The 26,788-nt window shown below is 50.3% G+C and overlaps 1 protein-coding gene across 4 annotated transcripts; it reads right to left on the bottom strand.

Moving 5' to 3' along the window:
• Positions 1-8,625: 8,625 nt before the first annotated feature.
• Positions 8,626-26,553, bottom strand: LOC121297253 (F-box only protein 38-like). Of its 4 annotated transcripts, none has more exons than XM_041223439.1 (22): positions 26,471-26,553; positions 24,977-25,217; positions 24,620-24,753; positions 24,067-24,230; positions 20,006-20,171; positions 19,575-19,712; positions 19,204-19,341; positions 18,683-18,776; positions 18,424-18,569; positions 17,807-17,977; positions 17,152-17,294; positions 16,492-16,687; positions 16,050-16,181; positions 15,663-15,809; positions 14,827-15,420; positions 14,353-14,453; positions 13,926-14,028; positions 13,679-13,845; positions 13,429-13,574; positions 12,433-12,536; positions 11,860-11,973; positions 8,626-11,131 (listed from the first exon to the last, which is right to left on the bottom strand). In XM_041223439.1, exons 2-22 carry the CDS (start codon positions 25,105-25,107, stop codon positions 10,953-10,955), a joined length of 3,408 nt encoding a protein of 1,135 aa, XP_041079373.1. In that variant the 5' UTR covers positions 25,108-25,217; positions 26,471-26,553; the 3' UTR covers positions 8,626-10,952. The 4 variants fall into 4 exon arrangements, with proteins under 4 accessions (XP_041079373.1, XP_041079374.1, XP_041079375.1 ...); XM_041223440.1 differs by having other exon boundaries at positions 18,424-18,554; XM_041223442.1 differs by lacking the exon at positions 14,827-15,420 and having other exon boundaries at positions 8,627-11,131.
• Between the last annotated feature and the right edge of the window lie 235 nt (positions 26,554-26,788).

Raw genomic sequence — 26,788 nt, 5'->3', positions numbered from 1 at the left:
ATAGCATAAATTAATTTTCCTTGATAAATAAAAACACCACAGAACTTAACATACCCTCAGCTCTATATCTAGGGTCCCTCAGCTCTAACCACTAGACCACACTGCCTCCCTCCCAGTCCCTCAGCTCTAACCACTAGACCACACTGCCTCCCTCCCAGTCTCTCAGCTCTAACCACTAGACCACACTGCCTCCCTCCCAGTCTCTCAGCTCTAACCACTAGACCACACTGCCTCCCTCCCAGTCTCTCAGCTCTAACCACTAGACCACACTGCCTCCCTCCCAGTCCCTCAGCTCTAACCACTAGACCACACTGCCTCCCTCCCAGTCCCTCAGCTCTAACCACTAGACCACACTGCCTCCCTCCCAGTCCCTCAGCTCTAACCACTAGATCACACTGCCTCCCTCCCAGTCTCTCAGCTCTAACCACTAGACCACACTGCCTCCCTCCCAGTCTCTCAGCTCTAACCACTAGACCACACTGCCTCCTCCCAGTCTCTCAGCTCTAACCACTAGACCACACTGCCTCCCTCCCAGTCCCTCAGCTCTAACCACTAGACCACACTGCCTCCCTCCCAGTCCCTCAGCTGTAACCACTAGACCACACTGCCTCCCTCCCAGTCCCTCAGCTCTAACCACTAGACCACACTGCCTCCCTCCCAGTCCCTCAGCTCTAACCACTAGACCACACTGCCTCCCTCTCAGTCCCTCAGCTGTAACCACTAGACCACACTGCCTCCCTCCCAGTCCCTCAGCTCTAACCACTAGACCACACTGCCTCCCTCCCAGTCCCTCAGCTGTAACCACTAGACCACACTGCCTCCCTCCTAGTCCCTCAGCAGTAACCACTAGACCACACTGTCTCCCTCCTAGTCCCTTAGTTCTAATCCCTGGAGTTGTTTACTGGAGCTTTAGATCTTTAAAGCCAGGCCCTTGACATGATAATCTATCAGCTTTACAGTCATTACCCAGACTCCTGACCTGTGCTTGACACTGCCTGGACCCCCAGTGCTTTACATTAGGACTATTAGAGGGTATTAGAGGATTATTCGAGGGGTATTAGAGGGTCGTTTTCAATGCAGGACCTGGCATTTCCATCAGACCGCGCTCTACTCACAACAGCTGGGCACATCTGGAGCCCCGGCCTCCCTGCTCACTGAGTTCCCAGGAAGAAAGAGCGGGAGGGGAACTGGACAAGCTAACCATGCCTTGGTCACTCGGGAGCTTTCCCACGATAGAAAGATAAACAACCCATTTACTGCATGAGCTAATCCCTTCTGGAAGGACTCATAGGAACAGGTTTTCATTGCTGTATAGTATTGATTGATTTCAGCTAATCTAGAAACACAAATACTTACTGGTAATTAAAAACAGTAACGCTATTGAATGACATTGCTTTGAGAGAGAGAGAGAGAGAGAGAGAGAGAGAGAGAGAGATTAGATTTTTTTTTTTTATATATATATATATATATATTAAAAAGGAAAGGAAGTATAAGTGCAGTGCACAAAAATAAAGAAATGAAAATGTGTTTTAATAATTACTTCATCACTTAAATCTTTTGTGTTTATCCCCCCCCGATTTGTTTAAAATCTATGCATTATTGTTTACAATGACATTATTGTTATTATTGATTGCTGTTCTTTTTTGTATTGTCGCTAGTGATTTACACGTTACCCTTTAAGTTCTGTTCATTTGAATGTTTTGGTCTGAGTTTCATTGCAAGAGTTTCATAGCAATAGAGTTTCATTGCAATACAGTTTCATTGCAATAGAGTTTCATTGTATTGGATTAACACTTTGAAGTAACGACCTGACTACGTTCTTCCCTGGAACAAACTGGAATACAGCCTTTAAATGAAAAACAAGTGAAGTAAATGAAAAAAAATGTGGATACAGGGTGGCCCAATAACGCAGCACTGCCAACATCCCACAGCATCTCAAAGTGCTTCACATGTCGGCTCAACTAGAAATAGCTTAAAACGATTTCTCGGAAAAGAGCTACTCATTCACTCTTCAACTGCAAACCCAAGCTGGCCTTCTCTCTAAAACTGAGGCCCCGTGCTTTAGCCACTGTACCCCAAGTTCCCCTCTAACCCCAGAGGCCTCCTCTGCAGGGCGTTGGGGAGCAGGGGAGCTGCCTTGAGAATGAAACCTGCAGGCTGCTGTTCACCTGTCCTATACCTGCAGCTCAGCCTCGCTGTCACTGAAACGAAACCTGCAGGCTGCTGTTCACCTGTCCTATACCTGCAGCTCAGCCTCGCTGTCACTGAAACGAAACCTGCAGGCTGCTGTTCACCTGTCCTATACCTGCAGCTCAGCCTCGCTGTCACTGAAACGAAACCTGCAGGCTGCTGTTCACCTGTCCTATACCTGCAGCTCAGCCTCGCTGTCACTGAAACGAAACCTGCAGGCTGCTGTTCACCTGTCCTATACCTGCAGCTCAGCCTCGCTGTCACTGAAACGAAACCTGCAGGCTGCTGTTCACCTGTCCTATACCTGCAGCTCAGCCTCGCTGTCACTGAAACGAAACCTGCAGGCTGCTGTTCACCTGTCCTATACCTGCAGCTCAGCCTCGCTGTCACTGAAACGAAACCTGCAGGCTGCTGTTCACCTGTCCTATACCTGCAGCTCAGCCTCGCTGTCACTGAAACGAAACCTGCAGGCTGCTGTTCACCTGTCCTATACCTGCAGCTCAGCCTCGCTGTCACTGAAACGAAACCTGCAGGCTGCTGTTCACCTGTCCTATACCTGCAGCTCAGCCTCGCTGTCACTGAAACGAAACCTGCAGGCTGCTGTTCACCTGTCCTATACCTGCAGCTCAGCCTCGCTGTCACTGAAACGAAACCTGCAGGCTGCTGTTCACCTGTCCTATACCTGCAGCTCAGCCTCGCTGTCACTGAAACGAAACCTGCAGGCTGCTGTTCACCTGCCCTATACCTGCAGCTCAGCCTCGCTGTCACTGAAACGAAACCTGCAGGCTGCTGTTCACCTGTCCTATACCTGCAGCTCAGCCTCGCTGTCACTGAAACGAAACCTGCAGGCTGCTGTTCACCTGCCCTACACCTGCAGCTCAGCCTCGCTGTCACTGAAACGAAACCTGCAGGCTGCTGTTCACCTGCCCTACACCTGCAGCTCAGCCTCGCTGTCACTGAAACGAAACCTGCAGGCTGCTGTTCACCTGTCCTATACCTGCAGCTCAGCCTCGCTGTCACTGAAACGAAACCTGCAGGCTGCTGTTCACCTGCCCTACACCTGCAGCTCAGCCTCGCTGTCACAGAAGCTGCTTTGTAAGTTAAAAAACAGCTGAACTTCACAAACCCACATTTTGATCTTTTGCTCCACTATTGTGGTTTTCACATTACCATTAGGCCTGAAGTCCCCAAGGGCTGCCATTCCCTATGCTTTCACATGATTCATGTACTATACTATAGAGGATTGACACCCAGACACCCAGACAGACAGACACCCACCCAGACACCCAGACAGACAGACACACTCACACCCGGACAGACAGACACACACTTAGCTGCAGGTGTTGTCTTGTATTTAATATAAAAAATCTTTATTAAAAAAATAAAAAATAAATGACTTACCTGTCCCAGTGCTTTGCTCCAGCTATCCCTCCGCACCCATGGGGCAGGTGGGTGGGTTTTGGGAGTGGGGGGTGAGGAGGGGGCAGCTCTCTTTCTGGGCACCCCTCCGGAGCCTCACAATCTGGACATCTTTCCTGAGACGAGGTTCCCTTTTGAAGCCTGAGCAGCACGGGGAGCAAACTTTTCTTTTCCCTTATATGAGCTCAGAGGCAGGCCTGTCGACAGGCCGGCACATTTGGGAAAGCCCACAGAGCCATGTGATTGGCTGGAGGGGGGGCCCCTGCGACCCCCACCCTGTGACCCGACAAAGGGGGAGGGGAGGGGGGAAAGGGGAGCAAAGGAAGCCGCCTTTGACAATTTTCATATTTCTTCTAAATTTGGAGATTTCTGCCCAGGCTGGAGTCTTGGCTGCCTCCCCCACCCCCCCCAGATGTCCATGTGGAAACCATTAAAGACTGAGAGCTTTGGGATTCCTGGCAGCGCCAGGCTTGGGAACATGACAGGATTGCTCAGACACAGTTATCTGGAATAAATAACTTCCTCTCCCAGCCCGACTCACCCATATGGGAAAGCGCTTGCTCACGGCAGGCTGGGATTAGTATACAAAAAAGAAAAGGAAAAAAAAGGTCTCTTTTTGTTTATTTTTGAATGGGGGGAGGCGGGTGAAGAGAGAGAAACCTTGGGAGCCAGACCAGGTCCTGTTAACCCTTTCCTGAAGGGATCCCTTTGATTCAGAAACCGGAGAGAAGAGGAAAGAGAAGCATGTGCTCCTGACAGAACAATAGGAGAATACAACAGAGTGTAACTGTGAAAAGAAAACCCACACATGACAACCGACTCCGAGTTGATTGTTTAGGTTAGAGCAAGAGCTGAGCTCGTTGCCTGCCTTCCACTTGCAGTAAGCCCCGTGATGAAGTTCAAGGTTATCTGAATGCTTGGGCAGTGTTGCAGTTTGAAATACTAGTCTGTGCTATCATAATGAAATGCATGCTGATAGGAGAAAATCACACTTATATGTAAAGTTTACCACTGCCTTTTTGTCCCCCTCTCCTCCCTCCTCAGTGTCTGTGCAGTCTCATCAGCCCATCCTCTCTGTGTTTAAAGGTGCTGTCTCCTGGTCAAAAGCGCTGCCAGACTTAAAGAAAAACTACATCTAGAGGAGGGTGGGAGGTGGGAAAAACAAGCGAGGCAATGTTAGTGTAGCTGTTTGTTAACTGGACCACTGGTTAGCTCGCTGATCCAGGAAGGTCATAGCTCTCCCTCCCCGAGAAGCCTTAAAAAGGCAATGTTTGGGGAAGAATCTCTGTTTACATCTCCCATAGACTGGGGCTGTTGAGAAAAAGAACGAAAAACCTGCTGTCAGCGAGTGCCTCAGAGCCTGGCTGGCCACAGCATTAATAACTAAATAGATTGTGCTTTATTTTTGGAATTGAGTCTTACTTGTCCATCTTTGGGCTTCATGTTATCTTTTCCTCTCTGCGGCTCTGGGCAGCTGGTCATTTTTCCTATGCTCATGTCCTCTGTACAGGTTTGCAATGTTGAAAAGCTTTACTGCTGGGCTGAAATCCCTGTCCTGTGAATTTCAACAAGATTGCAAACAAAACTGGGTTGCAATGGCTCGTCATGTCAAAGATGGACATGTTTCCAATGAGGTGACATCAGCACATCACATCAGCACTTCCACAAAGCCCCGTTGCAATGTCATAGCAACTGTCCGCTCCGCTCCACCATATTAGCAGCCATTCACGCTGCTGCAGATGTTGAAGACTTGAAACTCCTTCAGAAACATGCCAAGAAAAAGGCCTTGTGTGTGTGTGTGTGTTATTTGTTTCTTGTACTGCGTTGTAAATGTTAATGCAGCACCTTTTAACTCTTTTAATGAGTCGTTCAATTCAAACAAACCCCTATGTTTGTACACTAAGCAGGGTCCTGTGCTGGACACTCCCTTCCACTCAAGGGTTAAGAATGTGTTTGGAATAAAAGCCCAGGGCTGGAAACAGCAAGGCTACCTGCCCTGCTATAGTGCTCTCAAGCACGCAACATCACCTTGCTGCTAAATCTCTGCTGACTAGCAGTCCATGATTAGAATGGCATTGTAATGGCGCGCCCTTTGTCTTTTGCACTCAAGCCCTGGCTGTGTACATGAAATATCCTGAGTTTGCAGTAGACTCCCTGCCTCCCACTACAGAGGGAGCAAACCCAGCCCTTATTTGGAAATAGCGACAGTTCTAATAAAGTTCCTTGGAGTCAGAATGTGTGTTTTTTTTTTTTTTTAATTCCCTGTTAAAGTCTGGGCCAGCTGGTTAACTGTTACGGTTCTGAAAATAGTCTGTTTCTTTATCTTCTCAAATACAAATGCTCCTTTTTTAAAGCACTTTTTTAAAACATTTACAGCTAGGATGTAATTCAAAGCACACATTAAAAAAATAAACACAGCATTGCAAATCGATGCAAATCTCTGCTCTTGTAGCTATGGTAAAGAATTGTAAGATTCTGCTAATTCAAATGAGAACTGGCTGCCTATTTACCTACTGTCTTTGTTAAGTGGATAAGATTTATACAGCAGTGTCAATAACGTTACACCCTGATGGATGTGGTGTATATGCAGTCACACTACAGTATTGCTGGCAGTGATATGGAGGATATTACCTCTGCATATTTCTACACTCTCACTGCTGGGCCTACGGCAGTTCAAAGTATTCTATAGATTTCTTATGTCTTGCAAATGCTGCTCCTTCAATGCTTATTTTTTAAACCTGACTGAATTCAGTCACTATCGCTTCAGCCCTTTGTCTGGTTCCTTTTGAAAGTACTGCAGACTGGCTGTAGTATACTTAATTACAAAACTCAGCGGACTGTCTCATCCAATCAGATCCCAGGCTTGCCTGGCGGTCACTATCGCTCTGTAGATGCCCTGAGAGACTGACGGACTGATGGAACAGTTGCAGGAAACCTTTCTGAAAGATTTAAAATCATGACCTGCAACCTCCTTCAGAAGGTAGAAATCAGATCTACGAGTCTTGTTAAGTGAGGGTGTCACATGCTTTTCAATTCTTTTTTTATTTCTGGTTGTTTCTAGTAGCTTTGCCCTCTTTAAATGTCACGCCATGCTGTTTGTCCAAGCCTATATGCTGTGTGCACAATTCATTTTCCAGGGAAATGTATGCATTGCCTAATGATCGCAATACTTTCTGCCTGATGTAATTCCCCTCCTGCATGCCAATCAAAGCCAGAAACTCCAGCCCTGGCAGCGGAGCCGCCTACACTAGACTTGTGTACACACTTCCAATTCTCAGTGTGTCTGCACGGACACACACTGAAACACACACTGCAACACACACCCAGCATCCCAGAATAACAAAGGCACTCCCTCCCTCTCAAGGGCCCTTGATTTCAGAGCAGTCTGCATTGCTGGGACTCACCAGGATACTTTGTCACATGGCTCATTCTACCCTGCCATCTTGACTTCCTAACCTTGCTGTTCTGGTAGAACATTGTGCAGGCGGTTCTATTTGATACAAGCCAGTATCTATCCTGTGAGTGGGCAAACTGGCCAGCTCTGAGCTTGTGGTGAAAATCAGCGTGTTTCTGCCTCACTGCCCTGGACTGTTTCGTTATGAATATATACTTCATTAAACACTTGCAGCTGTTTAATGTTACATTGTTTCCAGGCGATATAAGCGGTCCCACACAAAGACATTTCAGATGGCTGAATCCCATCTATATCAGGCTCTAGTGTGCCTTACACTTTCATCAGCCCAGTGCTCATTTTAAGACAGTATTTACTGAACTGGCTAATCTGTTTCAACCAGCGAGTTGTTTGCCTAATGACTTTCCTGGGAGTTTTGACATTCTGAAGCAGCAATGTTTTTGTACGCATCCTTTCTTAAATTTTACCCAAAAAAGGCAATTCTTTATTTCTACGAAGACAGCAAGATTATGGTTGGATAAGCACCGCGTGGCAGTCCTGCTTTCAGACGGAAACAGTTAAGACAGCTAGCAGAGATCGATGAAGGAGCTTGCATTAACAAGCTAGGAAAAATAACCGGTCGCCAACTAACTCGCTGTGATGGAAAAATGCAACCCCCACCTGTAATTTAATGCACTGCTTAGTTTAAATAACCTGCTAAATCTGTCATGCACAGTTAGTGCATTTTTTATTTTTTATTTTTTTTTTGGTCAGAAGGTTTATCGTCCCCTTCCATTTAAAAATAGCCTCATGCTGTACCCGGCCTGTTTTGGTAATCTCAGTTTAGAGAATGCCTCAGATACTTCACTGTGGTTCACGTCTGGATTCTATCAGCAATAGGAAATGATGTTCACACATGAACGCAGTTAAGAGGTATGTTACCACTGCAGCCAATTCCAAGGTTTTCATCTTTTTTGGTGAAAAGGGAAACGCGCTCCTAGGGAAAAAAAAAACAAAACAAAAAAAAAAAAAAACACTGGGGCCAGTTTTGATAAGAGAACGTTCAGGTCATTGCCACAGCAACTGCGGCAGCCCATGCAACACTTAGTTCAATGTTCCCTTGCAAAATCCTAGGCACACAATTGACTATGTGGATTAATACATCGTATACTCTCCGTTTATATCACATACAAAGGTACAGCTGTGAGATTCTGAGCTACAAAACATTGTACTACATTAAAACTGCTTGAGAGAATACTTAGCACACCATTGGTCAGGGCTGCAGGGGATTAGTTTGTATTTATTTTAACCAGTCACTCTCAAAGATACAATCAACCATACCCATGTATAATCTCGACTCTGTCTCTCTCTCACAAGGAAGCGTTTCTGAGCGGAGTGAGGGAGGCAGTGTGCTCCAGTGGTCAGAGTGGACAGACTGGGACGGTTTGGTCCCGTGGTAATCTTTGTAGGCTATTTGGGGGTGTACACTAAATTCTTCTAAGACTAAGATTTCCTAGAACTTTACTGTGTTGGAAATGAGACAGAAAAAAGTACTTGGAATAAAAGATTTTATTGTAAATGTTTATTTCCTCGAGAAATAACAAATATAACGTATAAATGTAGAAATAAATATGTTTTATTTTTAGAAATATCCGTGCATCACATCGTATTAAACAGTCGCTCCAAACAAACACTTTGTTTCTCGATTTTGTGTAAAAAAAAAAAAAAAACCTAACAAAACAAACAGGAAAAAAAACTAAACAGAAAACAGAAAGTAATTCCTATTTGCTTCTCTACAGAAACTCAGTAAAACACGGTCTCAAAAGTCTCAATGAAACTCCCCATCGAAACAAGAAACCTCACTGTGCAATAGAGCAATTCTTCACAGTCTGCAAGCCTCGTCTGTGTCCTGCGTGGAACCATCACCAGAATGAGCTGTCCTCTGAACCGGGGCCTGCAGATATGTAGCATTATCATTTATTTCATTGTTAACTGGAAGATATTTCCAGGAGCCCCTCTTCCTTTTCCCTGGACTGCCCTTCCCCCGTTTCACAGCTGGGAGGGGCAGAGACACCAGGAGTTCCGAGCACACACTCCCCCCAAGTCAGTACCTGATACGGGTCAGTTCTGCTCGACTGTGGCCTTGCGGGGCCGTTGTGCATTCTGGTGACAGACAAGTGGTCTCTGAATAGATCTTGAGCAGTTTGCTGGGCTGCAAGTGTACAGAAAGCTCTCTTTTAGCGTGTGAGTCCGCGTGTCCGTGGTCGCTTCTTCTGAAAAGTCTCTATAGAGACCAATGACCCTTTCAGCAGGTCTCTCTCGATGCGCTCAGATGATCCAAACAGGAGCGTGTGGTTAATTACCAGCAAATGCAGCTGGACCTCAATAATGTCCCAGGTCACCCTGGGCACGTCCTCACCATCATGATGAAGGTTACTTCCCCATTATAAACTGGAAAAATCACCTTCTGGGCATGACTTCTTTCCCAAGAGCTAGGTGAAAAAAAAAAACCAAAACTTTCCAGTTTGAAAGAGAAAAAGGCACAGAAATGAGGAGTGATCTCAGAGGCTGAAGGTAAACTCTCGTCTCTACTAGAAAAATACTAACAAGAGTTATCTGCTCGCAAGCCAGGCTAACGAGTACAATCAAGATGCATTTCCTCATGCATTCATTTTCTTCTCCCTTTCATCAATAACAACTCAAATCGTTTATGAATTTTCTCTTATAAAACGTAAGAGAGCAAAAAAATAATACAAAATCCCAGCGGCTATTCATAATGCATATCTGTATATAAGTGAGCTGAAGTCGACAGTGGGGGGAGAACGGTGCTGTGTCCCAGCAGCCTGGTTGTGACTGGGGGCTGGAGGGGAGGAGACATACCCAGGCGTAGTTAGATGCTTATGAGCAAGCAGCACAGAAATGACAGGTTAATGACTTTTTCATTTGTATTATCATCATTCATTAGTGCCTTGACTATTGTGATGTTTTTTGTGCTGCGATTCACACACATCATTTGTTACTCTCTCTCCACTCGGACATGCCCTTCGTTTCCAGGCTGGAAGGGGATGTCAACCTGGACCCTGGACCCAGTGCTAGGCAGTGCTCTTACTGGTTTCTACAGTGAAATCTAGGGGTCACTGGGACAAGCATTCGAGTGAAGGACTTTACAGGGCTAGGACTGGGGCTTAAAGGAGAGGTCTGACATCCCATTCCTGTCTGAAAAGAAAAGGGACATGAAAAACAGTAAAACAAAAAAAAAAAAAAAAAAACCCATGCAACTTTAAACCCCAATGAAACACGCAGCTGGACAGTAAATCATCACAACAAGCAGAGACACTGGCAGGTCTGAGGCTCGAGTGCTCCTAGCGCGGGAACTGAGTGTTTCTCGCAAGCTTGATTCGATCTGTGAGCACCAGAGGTAAGAAGCAAGAAAACAACAACATGTTGTCACTCTCGCATTCAGACATCCCACGGCAGCACTGTATTGGCCTCCTGCTCTATGGCTAGTCCCCTGCTCTTAGGAAAGCGCGCTGCTCCACAAGTTTCCATCTACAACAGCGGTGCATTCACTGTGCAGCCCAATCCCGTCCTCTTCAGCAGAGCCACTGAGCACGCACACACACACGCGCGCGGTTTCCTAAACAACGCAACAAGGCCAATGCCTCCGTAGGGCACGCTTCATTCAAAAAGCACGCAGGCACAAACCACTTTTACCAGGGGGTGAAAAGGAAGGCAGATTTGGGCACACCACTGCTGTAGATGGAAAAGTACCTCAGCAAGGCGGTTGAACCATGTGCAGGTGTGACTGTGAAGGGCTGCATTAAATACTGGTGTGTGTGTGTGTGTGTGTGTGTTCCCTTTGTTTAGCTTTGTAGAGATGCTCCACTGACTGGGAAGGGGGGTGGTGTCCTCCGTTAATCTCCACCCCTCTCTCGGAGGCTCCTGCAGCTGGCTATATGTAATCATCCTCCACCGGCTCGCCCCGCACGTCGCAGTAGTGGATGAAGATGGCCACCACTCTCTGGAACACGCCCCGCCTGCTCTGCCGCAGCTCTGAGATCTCCTCCCCGATCGTCTCCATGCAGATATCTGCAGACAGCTGGCCCTTCCGCCGCGGGGCGTAGATGGTGGCTGCAGTGGGGAAAGAGAGGGCGAGAGGGGTTAGGAGAAAGAGGGATGCATTTAGTGCCTCCACAGGGCACTAAATTACTACATTTCTAGCCACTCAAACCCACTGCCTTCCACGCTGCAGCCCAGCGCTTTCTCTAACCACTGAGCCACCTAAACCCACTGCCTTCCACGCTGCAGCCCAGCGCTTTCTCTAACCACTGAGCCACTCAAACCCACTGCCTTCCACACTGCAGCCCAGCGCTTTCTCTAACCACTGAGCCACTCAAACCCACTGCCTTCCACACTGCAGCCCAGCGCTTTCTCTAACCACTGAGCCACTCAAACCCACTGCCTTCCACGCTGCAGCCCAGCGCTTTCTCTAACCACTGAGCCACTCAAACCCACTGCCTTCCACACTGCAGCCCAGCACTTTCTCTAACCACTGAGCTACTCAAACCCACTGCCTTCCACACTGCAGCCCAGCGCTTTCTCTAACCACTGAGCCACTCAAACCCACTGCCTTCCACACTGCAGCCCAGCGCTTTCTCTAACCACTGAGCCACTCAAACCCACTGCCTTCCACGCTGCAGCCCAGCGCTTTCTCTAACCACTGAGCCACTCAAACCCACTGCCTTCCACGCTGCAGCCCAGCGCTTTCTCTAACTACTGAGCCACTCAAACCCACTGCCTTCCACCCTGCAGCTCTCTCAGCAAGCCTGCAGACTGGCCCCGGGTATTAGCAGACTCACTGCTCTCGTCATCCTCGAAGTCGTAGCGCGCGTAGCTGTTGGGCTCGGCCGAGCGGAGTGATCGGAGCCACGGGAAGTCTGTGATCATAGAGTACGGGGCGCTGTCCACTAGACCTGCAGACAGAGAGGGAGGGGGGTGAGAGACAAAGAGAGAGAGAGGGTGGGGGGTTCAAACCTGACACTGTCTGGCCCACACATCTAACCTGGCAAAAACTGGGCACCTCTTTACCCAGAAAAAAAAAAAAGAAAGGGAACTTGGCTGCACATTGTCTTTAAAGGAAACTCAGTTTATTTATAGGTTTAAAAACAACAATAGCTAGAAGTAGTAGTGAAGTTTGAGAATTGTTTTGGGTGAACGCCCTTCTGGTTGTTTTCTGCTTGATTTAGTTTCTTCTAGTTTTTCACTAGAAATGAATGTGGAGAGGCTGAAGTCAGGAGCAACTGTTTCTATAGACCGAGCCCATGGTGCAGATTTTTACTTGTTAATTGTGTAACTGCACAGCCAGCATTAACCAGTCCAGGGACTGCACGTGAAGGGCCTGGAATCTGATTGGAAAGCAGGCTGTCACTCACCCTCCAGAGTGTAGATGTCCCGCCCCCAGGGGTAGTGTGGGTGCCTCTTTACATCCTCCTCAGTCCGGGAGGCTTCTGGAAAAAACTCATACTTGATCAGCTCTCTGTGAAGAGCAAAGAGAAAAGGACAGGAATGAAACAGAGGCCGCAGCAAGGGCAGCTCTGGAGCAGGTCAAAGCAGCAAAGCAGAGACAGCTAGACAATACCCCCAGAGAGAAATCTTTAAACCCGTCCCCGACTGAAGTCAAGAGCATGTCAAATGCGAGGCGGGGTCACTAACAAGTTCATCCATTCTATGACAAGGTGACAGCAGTGCACTATTAGAGCACTGAGTTTCACCATTGCTTTTAATGCCAAAAGTGCTTAACAATGGTAACAGAGAGCACACACCAGTCTACGTGGTGGACATCTCAGAAAACTGCTGTGAACACACTGCCATCTCCTGGCCGGCTGAAAAAAACACACACACACACACACACACACACACACACACACACACACGTCAAAGCCAGAGTTCACTGTTAAACACGAGCCCTGATGCCTGTCGTTAGTATTATTATTTTTTTTAACGAAAAGTATTATGCTTGAATAAATGAATTAAAATAATTTCACAGTTTACTAAAATCTGTGTTCAAAAAATTTTTTGGCAAATACATTTTAAATTTGTACTAATCAAATACGACAAACCCTAAAATCTCTGTAAAGTTGGGATTTTTAATTTTTGGTATTTTTACAAAAAACTAAATTAGGGGAAACCCAAGGGAAACCACAGTAACCGCAAGATTTTAAATGTGCGGCATGCTCTTCATTATTCACTATACTTATTAGTGTGCATGTCCATTGAAGCTCTTGCATTTGTAAAGCACGCATTATAGAATACAATCCATTATAATAAAATAGAATAGACGGCAGCACCTATCTATCTATGTGAACAGTAGCAGCCACAAGCCCCTGCTGCAGGCTCCCCTGTGCTGCCTCGCCCCTCACAGGACTCACTGGTTGATGTTGGCGATGGTGTCCATCCAGCTGCGGATGCGCACCTTGTTCCTCACGTTGGGGGGGTTGCTGAACTCGTGGATGATGCAGATGTGGTAGGGATAGGGTCCGCAGAAGATCTTCTTCTCCAGGGCTAGCGTGTCCACCTGCAGAGAACACCAGCAAGAGGTAAGAGCCAGGAGGCTGAGCAGAACGCCTGGGGAGAGGGGAGCACGATGCATCTGAGCTCGCTAGCTCGTCTGAACCCCACCTGCTGCATGGGGCGCAGGTAGATGATGCGGTTCCTTTCGGGAGGCATGCGCAGTATCTGGTCCAGCACCTGATCCATGTTCAGCTTTTTGCACTGTGCGTAATCGAAGCGGTTCACAATCGGCGCGTTCTCTACCTTCAGGTGCTTCAGCACGCGGCACCTGGTAGCTGGGAAGGGGGAGAAGAGATCAGGCCAAGAAAACACAGAAACGGAAAAACGCTGCACAAGACAGGCATGCCCACCTTACCGTGAACGAACATCATTTTGGGGCAGTCTTTCAACACTAAGTCCGTTATCCCACAGTTTGTTAACGTGATCCCCACCAGGTTTTTGGATTTTAGAGTCAGCACCTGCAAAGCACAGAGACACAGAACTTAGCAGAGCATACTGCTGATGCACTGCCACCCAGTGGCCAACAGCAATACTGCTAAACTTAATACACCAGTTCCAGGGTTTGCTTCTGATTCAACAAAATGGGGCTGGACAATACGATACTCAATGCTAGAATGTCTTCTTTTAAACAGCGCTGATCCAAGTGCACTATGGGATTTCCATTGTGAGGTTCATAACAACATCCTGGCTAGCGCTGTGTAGCTTGTAGCCTACAGTAGTCTCAGTTCTTTTGCATCTTCAATCGCTTTGTATTCTGTCAGTGTGGGCTGCCGCTCTAGTACCTGCACATGGTCGTCCTCGGTGACGGGGTCGCTGGTGCTTGTGGATTTGTCCGAGGTTCGTTTCCGTTTCACAGCGGCCCGCGGCTTTGGTTTGGAGAGCTCTGTGAGGGAAGAGTTCAAACTTTGGTGTTTAAAAGTTTGGAGGAATATAACAACTTTGGAAAAGTTAAACATTGAGCCACTCAAACACACTACCTTCCACACTCCAAACACTGAGCTGCTGAAACACACTGCAGCCCAGCACTCTCACCGCTGAGCTACTCAATTACACTGCCTTCCACACTGCAGCCCAGCACTCTCACCGCTGAGCTACTCAATTACACTGCCTTCCACACTGCAGCCCAGCACTCTCACACTGAGCTAAAACACACTGCCTTCCACACTGCATCCAGGCACTCTAGTAAGTAAAATGTGATGCCATGCGGTCGGTTGGTTAACATACAGCAGCATTACAGATGTACTAATGAACTCTACCTGTCTCGGAGACCAGAGGCACGAGTGACAGCCTGCTTCTGGCTCTGGTGACGGGTCGGTGTGGGTACCCATCTCTCAACCTCCTGTCCTGTCCCCTGCCCCCTGCCCCTTCCTCAGAGCAGTGCCCACTAGTCCTACTGCTGCTCTGCGGCACTGGGCCACCTTGAGTCCTGGGAGGGGTCTCATTGGCCCCACCCCCCTGCCCACGCCCTGTCCCCCCGGGCAGTGTTCCAGGGCCTGTCCCCTGCTCTCTGGCCGTGCTGCTGGGAGGCTCACTTGCCTCGGCTCGAGTCCTGCCCTCTGCAGTGGGCCGAGTCCTGCTGCAAGTGCAGCGCACCGCTCCCTCGTTACTGCCTCCCGCCCCCGGCTGCACTCGACTAGCTGCAGAGGCGTCCCTCCAGCGCATGGAGCACGTGCATCTCCCGTCCCCAGTGCGACCCGCGTTCGAGCTCGCCCCCCTGCCTCCCCGCTCAGGGGTCTCGACAGCAGCCTTCATATCGGCCTTGATCTGCTCGCTGGTCACCTGGCAACCCTTCTCACAACACTGCTCCGGAATGGGGGCCCCTCGTCGCCGCAGGGGGGTCTTCCCTTTACCTAGGGAGAAAAGGGGGGCATTGTGCCATTTCAGTGTGACACAATAACTTGGCTCTACAGCAGGGGTGTCCAGGAGGGCCACTCCACTCCAGGTTTAACAGTGACAGTGACTACTTCAGGGTTTGGATGTAGGTTTATCTGAGTCAAGTAAAGAATTTAGAACAGGGTTGGAACAAAGACCAGGACTGGAGTCACTGCTGCGCTTTCGGATCTGTGTGTGTGCTGCTGTTATGAAAACTCACTGCTGCGTTTCCCTGGCTCCTCAGCGTATCCCGGAGTTGCCCCCTCATTAGTGCCGGCCGTCCTCTCTCCGTCGTCCTCGTCTTCGCTGTCTGAATCAGGCATCACTATAGGCAGCTTCTTCACTGCGGGCTGCACTCCGCTGGGCCCTGAAGGAGACACACAGCTTTGGAACTGAGTGAGTGTGCTTACTGTGCTTTACACACTAACAAACTACTGAAGCACTAGACTGCTAGCTAATAACAAACACACACACACATATGTTTTAAGCCTGGATTTAAAGGTGGACAGGGCATTGCATAACTCTGCCCATTCATTTGATAAACTGCTGCTTGAGCTCTGGCTACGAGGGGACAATCCTTGCTGTTGTATAATCAAAAATGTCATACCTGCTTGTTCCTCGTCCACCTCCACGGGTTTGACAGCCGGTGTGGGTCCCGGGGAGTCCTGTGGACTGCCTGCTGCAACCCCTGCCTCGGCTTCCATGTTCTCCTGCACGGCTTCCTCCATGCCATTGAGCTCTGGAAAGAGTGCAGCAGGAGGAGGGGGAGAGAGAGCGTGAGGGGGACTATTTCAAGCATGACGCTGACTGACACACACACACACACACACACACACACACACACACCCACATCTTCTGACCAGCAAAAACTGGGCCTTCGGTGTTCCCCGGGTGGCAGGAATTGTTGCCACTGTGTTCTTTGAGGTCGTTTGCAAAAGGGAACATGGCTGCACACTGTCTTTAATGAAAAATCGATTTCTAGTTTAAAAAAAAAAAAAGTAGCTAGAAGGAGGACTGAAGTGCTTGGGGGCTCAGGACCCGCGCCGTACCCTCGGCGTGGAGCTGCTGCTCGGGGGCGCCCCCCTCCTCTCTCGCCTCGTCGTTCCCGGGTGGCGCGATGTTGCCATTGTTGTTCTGATGGTTGTTATTGTTGTTGTCGTTGTCGTTGTTGGAGTTCTGGTTGCTGACGAGAGCTGAGGAGACTCCGATCCCTGTGCCGGCACTCAGACCCACGCGGGCACAGCCCTACAGAGAGAACCAGCACAACTCATTACACCCAGAAATGCAGAGAGAACCAGTGCAACTCATTACACCCGGAAAGAAGACATCACGTGCCTCTGAGGCTAGAATACACAGTAGGGTTGGTACATTAAACATTTACCCACGGTTTCCACGTTTTAAATATCTTCACTACACCTCTGTGCTTGACCATGCTTTATTACTCTTTGCATGCTTTTACTATTGGGAAACCTTTGTGATAATCGCTAACTGAAATTTTCATTATTGTCCAACAGAAATACATTTCGAAATACAAAAAGAAACTTAAAATGACAAGTGTCTCTCCCAAAAACAGAACAAAAAGCACAATACCACTGAATTGAAGTTTCTTTAAGTATTTCTAAATTCAGCACTGTTTAGTTTAACAGTTATGGATGAAACCTAATACAGAAGCCTGTGCCCTTGAGCAAGGGGCAGAGCGGGCAGATCACCTTGGGCGGCTCCCTGAACATCTGGTCCAGGGAGATGAACTCCAGGCTGGGCAGCGTCTCGATGAACTGGCTGAAGGATTCCAGTTTAATGGCATGGCAGCGCAGTAGGGTGAGGTCCACCAGCCGGCTCCAGCGGGAGCGATCTGGGAACAGGGAGTGTCCTTAATACCCATCCCGACTCAAACAAGATGCTCTCGCCTAACGCACCGGTTACAGTCCTAACCTGTGTACTTTGTCACTTACTGGCAGCCTTCAAAGTTGAAGAATATCAGAGAGTGTTTTATAAAGCACCCTGTGCTTTTGTTACAATGGATACATAGCAGACATTGTAAGAAGTCGAGTGTATTACATTAATCCAATCGCTACAATCTTAGGATTGCCGTAAGTCTGATTTCTGAAGACTGCGTGTGTGTGTACTTGTGATCCAGGTGTGTGTGTATGTGGGGAGCGGAAGGGGTATCTGTGATCAAGGTGTGTGTGTGTGTGTGTGTGTATGTGTGTTCGCGTTTGTCTGTGTGTGGGGGGGGGGTACCTGTGATCCAGGTGTGTGTGTGTGTGTGCAGGGGTGCCTGTGATCCAGGTGTGTGTGTGTGTGTGCGGGGGTGCCTGTGTTCCAGGTGTGTGTGTGTGTGTGTGTGTGTGTGTGTGGGGGTACCTGTGATCCAGGTGTGCGGGGTGTGGAGGTGGGGGCAGTTGTAGATGCCGAGGTACTTGATGGAGGTGAAGACCTCGTTGACCGCTTTCATTCCGATGTCAGTGATGATGCCAGGGTTCTCTGTCACATCCGCCAAGCCGTACTTCACCAGGTCAGAATGGCTCATTTTACCTGAGAACGGAGAAAGAAACACATAATAGCCCCTGCAGATTTAGGGCTGATCACCCGTCATCAACAATCAACTAACATGTTCAGACCTGGTATGGGAACTGTAAAGCCAAATATAGAATAGCAGGGCCACCCTACAGACTGGGAGCCCACCCTCTCTGCCATGGTTATCCTTACTTAGTCATGTCAATGTCAGCTACACTTAAAAACATCAAGGCGACAAACATTTTGGAGAATGCCGTCATCAATGCTTGAAGTTCTGGCTCAACTGAAATATATCGTGATTAATGGCTGGTTCCACAGACCCAGAACAGCACTAACCTAAAACCAAACATTACACAGTCCGCAGTTACAATTACAGAATAGCTTGCTGACGCAGCTGCCCCACCAAGCTGAGGTTTTATAAAGAATGGGTTTGCTGACTGTGCTGGATAACTGTGAGCGCTTACACTGTAACAGAAACTCATCAACGTATCCCAGGTGCAGAGTCTCAAACTGGGGGAACTCCAGCTCGGCCATCTTCAGTGCAGAGAACACCCCGTCTTTGGTGAGGGAAGGCTGGATTCGGACTTCGTGCAGCCTGGAAAACACAGCACTTCATACCTGCCTTATTTATATATGTCTCGCTGCACAAGACACACACAAGGCACGGCTGTTCTAGAGTAAACCTCCAGCAGCGTCAATGTTTTACCCCTTTCTCTCTCTCACCTTCGGGCAGCAGTAATGATGAGGTAGCCCAGGTCCACTTCCAGTGCATTCTTACAGGCTCCAAACACAATGGTGTGCAGGTTCCGGAACCCTCCTAGAACACAGATGTAATCAGGCTAGTAATTCCGTGCTCTTTGATGCAGAACAACGCATGCTTGCTGGTTTTGTTGCTCTTTCAAGAATGTCACAGCCATTGCACAGGCACTTCCTTATAGAGCACACACTGATACACAGGAGAGGGATTTCTCCATATACAGTTGATTCTCAAAAAAACGATTATTAAAGTTTATGTTTCTACATTTAGTACAAGTGTCTGTTTCAGGGTTACATATTTTAACTATAAAACATTTCTTTTTGATAATTTAGAGAAACAATTCTATATTAAAATGTCTCTTTTTTAGTGCATGACCCTGAGCTAGCCAAAAAAAAACAAAAAACAACAAGACCAATGACTTCAGCTTTTAAAAAATGTAAATCAATGAATGAATGAACTATGGAAGGCACCTGAGCAGCCCTCTCACCTGATCTCCAGCTGTCTTCCACCACGTGCTGAATCAGCCCCCCCAGGAAGGGCACCCTCACCAGCTCCAGCTGCTCCAGGTTCCTCGCCGAGGCCAGGCCCGTCACCAGGGGCACATACTTCAGGGAGTTAGTGGGGCCTGCGGGAGAGAGCAGGAGCGCATCGTCAGACATCCACTGATGTGAAGTGAGTCTGCATCAGACAACTTGTATATACACAGATAATAGATCAATATATTACTCAACCTATCTCTATCCCTCTATAGATATGCTTTTCTCTACCCACACATACACACACTGACTCCCTGACTCCTAGTTTGTTTCCCCCTGTAGAAGACACAGCCCTGGTACCTTTGTTTCAGGCACGGCTCACCTGCACAGTTCCTCATGATGAAAGTGCGCAGGCTGATGCAGAGGAAGTCCTTGAAGGGCTGGGGCTTGGTGAGCCGGACCCACTTCAGATAGAGGTGTCTCAGCAAGGGAATGCAGGGGATCTCCGGCACATTCACTCCTGGAGCACACAGGAAATACACAGCAGCACCAGTCAGCTACGCAGCACTGCAAACACTGACCCTGTTGCTACAGGCTTGTGCCAGCCTCTCTCAATTCTGCATTTGCAGAGGGAGTGCAAGACATTCCCTCTGCATTCATACTGGACAGCCAGTGAAAAAGACACTCTCTTTACTGCATGTTTAGCAACAAGGTTTAAGAAGATCAGCAACAAGAGACAGCGTTCTCAATTTCAAGGGCTGTAATACGAAAGTGGGAGCACTGCCTTCCCTGGCTTTGCTGCGGGCCTCCTACCTATGAGGTGGAGAGTCTGGACCTTGGCACCGATGGGAATGGTGAGCTTGTTTTCTGGCGGGATCGGGAACGCCCCGTTCCGGTTCCTGAATTTTCCCAGAACGTGAACCTGAGGCATGTAGTTCCAGATGGCCTCCACCAGCTCCAAGTGGGAGGTCTCTACTCCCTGCCGAGGAAACGCAGCTCGTTACAACTTACCCCTCACTCAATTACACATGCAGTGCAAAAACTGTGCTTCCATTAGGGACTTACACATGCACTAGAAAACAATGGAAGCCATTACTGGGCTATAAGCAGTCATAAATGTGCTATACATTTATTTATTTATTTTAATAACTTTTTGTAGAAACATTTATCTACTAGTTAAACAAACTGTGCGTCTTTCTGCTGTGTGTGTCTGTCTGTGCGATATGTTCTCTGTCTGTCTATCTATGCGCTGTGTGTCTGTCTGTCTGTCTGTGTATGTGCAATGTGTGTGTGCCTGTGTGTGTCTATGCGTTGTGTGTATGGCTATGGGCTGTGTGTGTGTGGGGGGGTATGCGCTGTGTGTGTGTGTGTGTGGGGGTATGCGCTGTGTGTGTGTGGGGGGGGTATGCGCTGTGTGTGTGTGTGGGGGGGTATGCGCTGTGTGTGTGGGGGGGGGTATGCGCTGTGTGTTTGGGGGGGTATGCGCTGTGTGTGTGTGGGGGGGTATGCGCTGTGTGTGTGTGTGGGGGGGTATGCGCTGTGTGTGTGGGGGGGTATGCGCTGTGTGTGTGTGGGGGGGTATGCGCTGTGTGTGTGTGGGGGGGGTATGCGCTGTGTGTGTGTGTGGGGGGTATGCGCTGTGTGTGTGTGTGGGGGGGTATGCGCTGTGTGTGTGTGTGGGGGGGTATGCGCTGTGTGTGTGTGTGGGGGGGTATGCGCTGTGTGTGTGTGTGGGGGGGTATGCGCTGTGTGTGTGTGTGGGGGGGTATGCGCTGTGTGTGTGTGGGGGGGGTATGCGCTGTGTGTGTGTGGGGGGGTATGCGCTGTGTGTGTGGGGGGGTATGCGCTGTGTGTGTGTGTGGGGGGGTATGCGCTGTGTGTGTGTGTGGGGGGGTATGCGCTGTGTGTTTGGGGGGGTATGCGCTGTGTGTGTGTGTGGGGGGGTATGCGCTGTGTGTGTGTGTGGGGGGGTATGCGCTGTGTGTGTGTGTGGGGGGGTATGCGCTGTGTGTGTGTGGGGGGGTATGCGCTGTGTGTGTGTGTGGGGGGGTATGCGCTGTGTGTGTGGGGGGGTATGCGCTGTGTGTGTGGGGGGGTATGCGCTGTGTGTGTGTGGGGGGGGTATGCGCTGTGTGTGTGGGGGGGGGTATGCGCTGTGTGTGTGTGGGGGGGGTATGCGCTGTGTGTGTGGGGGGGTATGCGCTGTGTGTGTGTGTGGGGGGGTATGCGCTGTGTGTGTGGGGGGGGGTATGCGCTGTGTGTGTGTGTGGGGGGGTATGCGCTGTGTGTGTGTGGGGGGGTATGCGCTGTGTGTGTGTGTGGGGGGGTATGCGCTGTGTGTTTGGGGGGGGTATGCGCTGTGTGTGTGTGTGGGGGGGTATGCGCTGTGTGTGTGTGGGGGGGTATGCGCTGTGTGTGTGTGTGGGGGGGTATGCGCTGTGTGTGTGTGTGGGGGGGTATGCGCTGTGTGTGTGTGGGGGGGGTATGCGCTGTGTGTGTGTGGGGGGGGTATGCGCTGTGTGTGTGTGGGGGGGGTATGCGCTGTGTGTGTGTGGGGGGGTATGCGCTGTGTGTGTGTGTGGGGGGGTATGCGCTGTGTGTGTGGGGGGGTATGCGCTGTGTGTGTGTGTGGGGGGGTATGCGCTGTGTGTGTGTGGGGGGGTATGCGCTGTGTGTGTGTGGGGGGGTATGCGCTGTGTGTTTGGGGGGGTATGCGCTGTGTGTGTGTGTGGGGGGGTATGCGCTGTGTGTTTGGGGGGGTATGCGCTGTGTGTGTGTGTGGGGGGGTATGCGCTGTGTGTTTGGGGGGGTATGCGCTGTGTGTGTGTGGGGGGGGTATGCGCTGTGTGTTTGGGGGGGTATGCGCTGTGTGTGTGTGGGGGGGTATGCGCTGTGTGTGTGTGGGGGGGGTATGCGCTGTGTGTGTGTGGGGGGGGTATGCGCTGTGTGTGTGTGGGGGGGTATGCGCTGTGTGTGTGTGTGGGGGGGTATGCGCTGTGTGTGTGGGGGGGGGTATGCGCTGTGTGTGTGTGTGGGGGGGTATGCGCTGTGTGTGTGGGGGGGGGTATGCGCTGTGTGTGTGTGTGGGGGGGTATGCGCTGTGTGTGTGGGGGGGTATGCGCTGTGTGTGTGTGTGGGGGGGTATGCGCTGTGTGTGTGGGGGGGGTATGCGCTGTGTGTGTGTGTGGGGGGGTATGCGCTGTGTGTGTGGGGGGGTATGCGCTGTGTGTGTGGGGGGGTATGCGCTGTGTGTGTGTGGGGGGGGTATGCGCTGTGTGTGTGTGGGGGGGTATGCGCTGTGTGTGTGGGGGGGGGTATGCGCTGTGTGTGTGTGGGGGGGTATGCGCTGTGTGTGTGGGGGGGTATGCGCTGTGTGTGTGGGGGGGTATGCGCTGTGTGTGTGTGTGGGGGGGTATGCGCTGTGTGTGTGGGGGGGTATGCGCTGTGTGTGTGTGTGGGGGGGTATGCGCTGTGTGTGTTGGGGGGGTATGCGCTGTGTGTGTGTGTGGGGGGGTATGCGCTGTGTGTTTGTGGGGGGTATGCGCTGTGTGTGTGTGTGGGGGGGTATGCGCTGTGTGTTTGGGGGGGTATGCGCTGTGTGTGTGTGTGGGGGGGTATGCGCTGTGTGTTTGGGGGGGTATGCGCTGTGTGTGTGTGTGGGGGGGTATGCGCTGTGTGTTTGGGGGGGTATGCGCTGTGTGTGTGTGGGGGGGGTATGCGCTGTGTGTGTGGGGGGGGGTATGCGCTGTGTGTGTGTGTGGGGGGGTATGCGCTGTGTGTTTGGGGGGGTATGCGCTGTGTGTGTGTGTGGGGGGGTATGCGCTGTGTGTGTGGGGGGGTATGCGCTGTGTGTGTGTGTGGGGGGGTATGCGCTGTGTGTGTGGGGGGGTATGCGCTGTGTGTGTGTGGGGGGGGTATGCGCTGTGTGTGTGTGGGGGGGGTATGCGCTGTGTGTGTGGGGGGGGGTATGCGCTGTGTGTGTGTGTGGGGGGGTATGCGCTGTGTGTGTGGGGGGGTATGCGCTGTGTGTGTGTGGGGGGGGTATGCGCTGTGTGTGTGTGGGGGGGTATGCGCTGTGTGTGTGTGGGGGGGGTATGCGCTGTGTGTGTGTGGGGGGGTATGCGCTGTGTGTGTGTGTGGGGGGGTATGCGCTGTGTGTGTGGGGGGGGGTATGCGCTGTGTGTGTGTGTGGGGGGGTATGCGCTGTGTGTGTGTGTGGGGGGGTATGCGCTGTGTGTGTGTGTGGGGGGGTATGCGCTGTGTGTGTGGGGGGGTATGCGCTGTGTGTGTGTGTGGGGGGGTATGCGCTGTGTGTGTGGGGGGGTATGCGCTGTGTGTGTGTGGGGGGGTATGCGCTGTGTGTTTGGGGGGGTATGCGCTGTGTGTGTGTGGGGGGGTATGCGCTGTGTGTGTGTGTGGGGGGGTATGCGCTGTGTGTGTGTGGGGGGGGTATGCGCTGTGTGTGTGTGTGGGGGTATGCGCTGTGTGTGTGTGTGGGGGGGGGGTATGCGTAAACGCGCTGTGTGGGGGGGGGGGGTTGCGCGCGTGTGGTGTGGGGGGGTACATGCGCTGTTTTATGGTGTGTGTGTGGGGGGTATGCGCTGTGTGTGTGTGTGGGGGGGTATGCGCTGTGTGTGTGGGGGGGTATGCGCTGTGTGTGTGGTGGGGGGGTATGCGCTGTGTGTGTGTGTGGGGGGGTATGCGCTGTGTGTGTGGGGGGGTATGCGCTGTGTGTGTGTGTGGGGGGGTATGCGCTGTGTGTGTGGGGGGGGGTATGCGCTGTGTGTGTGTGTGGGGGGGTATGCGCTGTGTGTGTGTGTGGGGGGGTATGCGCTGTGTGTGTGGGGGGGGGTATGCGCTGTGTGTGTTCATACCAGCAGTGTGGGGCAGGTCTGCAGAGCCTCCAGGACTCCGGGGATGCTGAACGCCTCGTGTCCTCGAACCCGTCGCCGCTCCAGGTATCGGGGGTGCAGGCCGTACAGCTGCTCCAGGTCTGGCATCTTCTTCAGCAGCATCAGGAAGCTGGAGTCTGTGAAGCCTGGGGAGGAGGGAAGGGCAGAGGAGCTGGCTTTGTTTTAGTAATTCTGCACAAAAAACATTCTTTAAAACAACTCAAAAGCCTGCCCACTGTGACGTATCCCCATGTGTAATGCATTTCCCCGGAGTACTGTAATTACCTGAATATAAAGACCCTCTGTGTATAAATCTCTCTTTCTGATGCTCCCCTCAAGAGGTTGTTTGCAGCGCTCACTTTTGTTTTGGCTGTCTGTGCCCAGGCTAGCTGTGCAAACACAAACCGTGTGAGCAGAACTAACAAGATCTGTTCACTTATGTATTCTTTTTTTATATAACAGCTTCTGTCTTTGCAGCTTGCATTCAGGCGGACGGTGGATTGATAGAGAGAAGGACCTGCCCGGCTCAGCCTACCTGAGGGCATGTATTCCCACCAGCGCCCGGCACACAGGTCCACCACCTTCACCACCCGCAGGTACAGCATCACCGCCTCCCGCAGCTTCCGAGACAAGCACTCCATGCACATGATATCCAGCAGGGGCAGGTACCTGAGAGAGAGGACAGGGTCACAAATCAGCAGCCCTGCGCAATTACTATTTCATTACAACAAAAACACACAACACTAGCCTATTTGTAGACGTGTGTAAAACAGGTGAGAATCGTGATCATGTTCAATGTAGAACAATGGCACACAGTTTGCAAACCCTGTATCCTGGAGTATGTACCCTGAATATCTGATCTCAATATAAACCTCCACTGTAGGAAACTCACTTAAATATGTGACAGAGCACTTCGTGGGAGAGCTTGTTGATGTAGTCCTTGGGCTCCTCCTGCTTCTGCACGTCGGCCGGCCCTCCTCCTGCGCACTGGGGCTTGGTGGATTTCCGGCGGGGGACCATCATGGCAGAGGGCTGGAAGAGACTCACCCCAGGAAAGGCTGCACTCCTCCACCCGCTCTGTTTCTATCACTATCACAGCGTTTCACTCGCACGCAATCACACACTCGTCACTTCTGCAACAAAAAGGGGGCACAGTGCATGCTGTAAGCGATTCAACTTGGCTCTGCTGTAAAAGCTGTTTTTTTGTGCAATAAAGATCTGCTGAGATGTCCTGTTCCCAATTATAGGGAAATAAAAACAGATCAGACTTGCTTTTTTATGGCCTGTACTTGCAGGGATGGAAATAAGACCCCCCCCCCATTGTACAGAGGTTTAATCCATTCCTGGTTTCACTATGGTTTTAATAATGACACCCCTGAGTGTGTTACACTGTGGTCAATCAAGCTTGCATTAAAACCTGGAATGGGTGGAACTGCTCTGCAATACAAGTCTTATTTCCATCCCTAATTTGGAGTAAGCTTGGTCACTGGAATACACATTTGGGTTGTGTTTAAACATGCTTGCATTTCGTGTAGATTTAGGCTATGCTGTTTTCTGTATGCATCTGGGGGGTAATTGACACACTGGAATTGAGGTTGATGACAACATAAATTAGCGACTGTACATACAGACGCAGCTATACCCTTCTACATGCACGCTTTTTATGGAAAACGTAAAACTGAGCAGGACGACCCAAGTTTTATATATATAATTAGGAATTTAAACCAATTAGTTAAGTACAGCGCGTGTGTCACATTATTCCCACGACGTGGTGCAGGTTATAGTTCAATGTTTGATTACTGCTGGTTCATTTTTAGCTAGCTGGAGTACTGGTGATCTGAACGCACTGGGGACTGTAGAATATGCAGTATTTTATTTTAAATGAACCCCAGCCCCTATAAAAACAAAGCCGATACGTTATAAAATAAGAACATTGTTTTGAAAATAGAGAACGGTCTCGCCAGCGCTAGCAGTCTTTCCTACGACAACACTAACACGTTACCGCTGGCCACGACACAACAACGCACAACAAACTGCTCACATTCCGGGCTCAACAAAACGGGACAAAGTCTGCGACACACGCGGGCTAGTTATATTAGCGCACTGCAGCTCGGCTCGGAGCTGCTAAACTGTGAAACTAGATTTGGGGAGTTTTTTATTGGTGGAAAACTAAAAGGGCAACTCCGGCGGAGATGCCCCCCTGTGCTTAATAACAGCATACAAGGCCTTTCCCCGCTACCGTGCGGCTGGCACCGGCTTATCAAACCCCACGGGCTGGTGCAAGACCCCTGTCCCGCTCCGCAGGCGCACAGACCCCCCCTGCCACGCCACTATCGGTTCGCACTAGCTCACATTTGAAAAGCATAGGAAGAAAATTTAAGCAAACCTGCGAGCTCTCTTTTGCTGCACCTCAGAGACGCACTTCCGCCATCTTTCCAGCCCGCCCCGCTACGTCACGCTCACCCCCGGTGAAGGCGTGGCCATAATCTACAGAGGCGGGGCTAGAGAGAAACCTCAGCTGGACAGGGTCAAAACGCTAAGCATAATTTAACACAACCAAGTGCATATCCATATACACAGCAGTATATACACTATTTCCAACAGTGTGCAGAATTATTAAAACACATCAAGATCTGTCATTTATATCCTTTATATACCTACCTGCATGAAATCCTCTGGTGTGAGAATTTCAGTTTTCAGTCAG

The sequence above is a fragment of the Polyodon spathula genome, chromosome 22, assembly GCF_017654505.1.
Source record: "Polyodon spathula isolate WHYD16114869_AA chromosome 22, ASM1765450v1, whole genome shotgun sequence".
NCBI lineage: Eukaryota > Metazoa > Chordata > Actinopteri > Acipenseriformes > Polyodontidae > Polyodon > Polyodon spathula.
The sequence above is the reverse complement of the archived record's forward strand: the minus strand, read 5'-3'. Positions and strand labels throughout refer to the sequence as shown.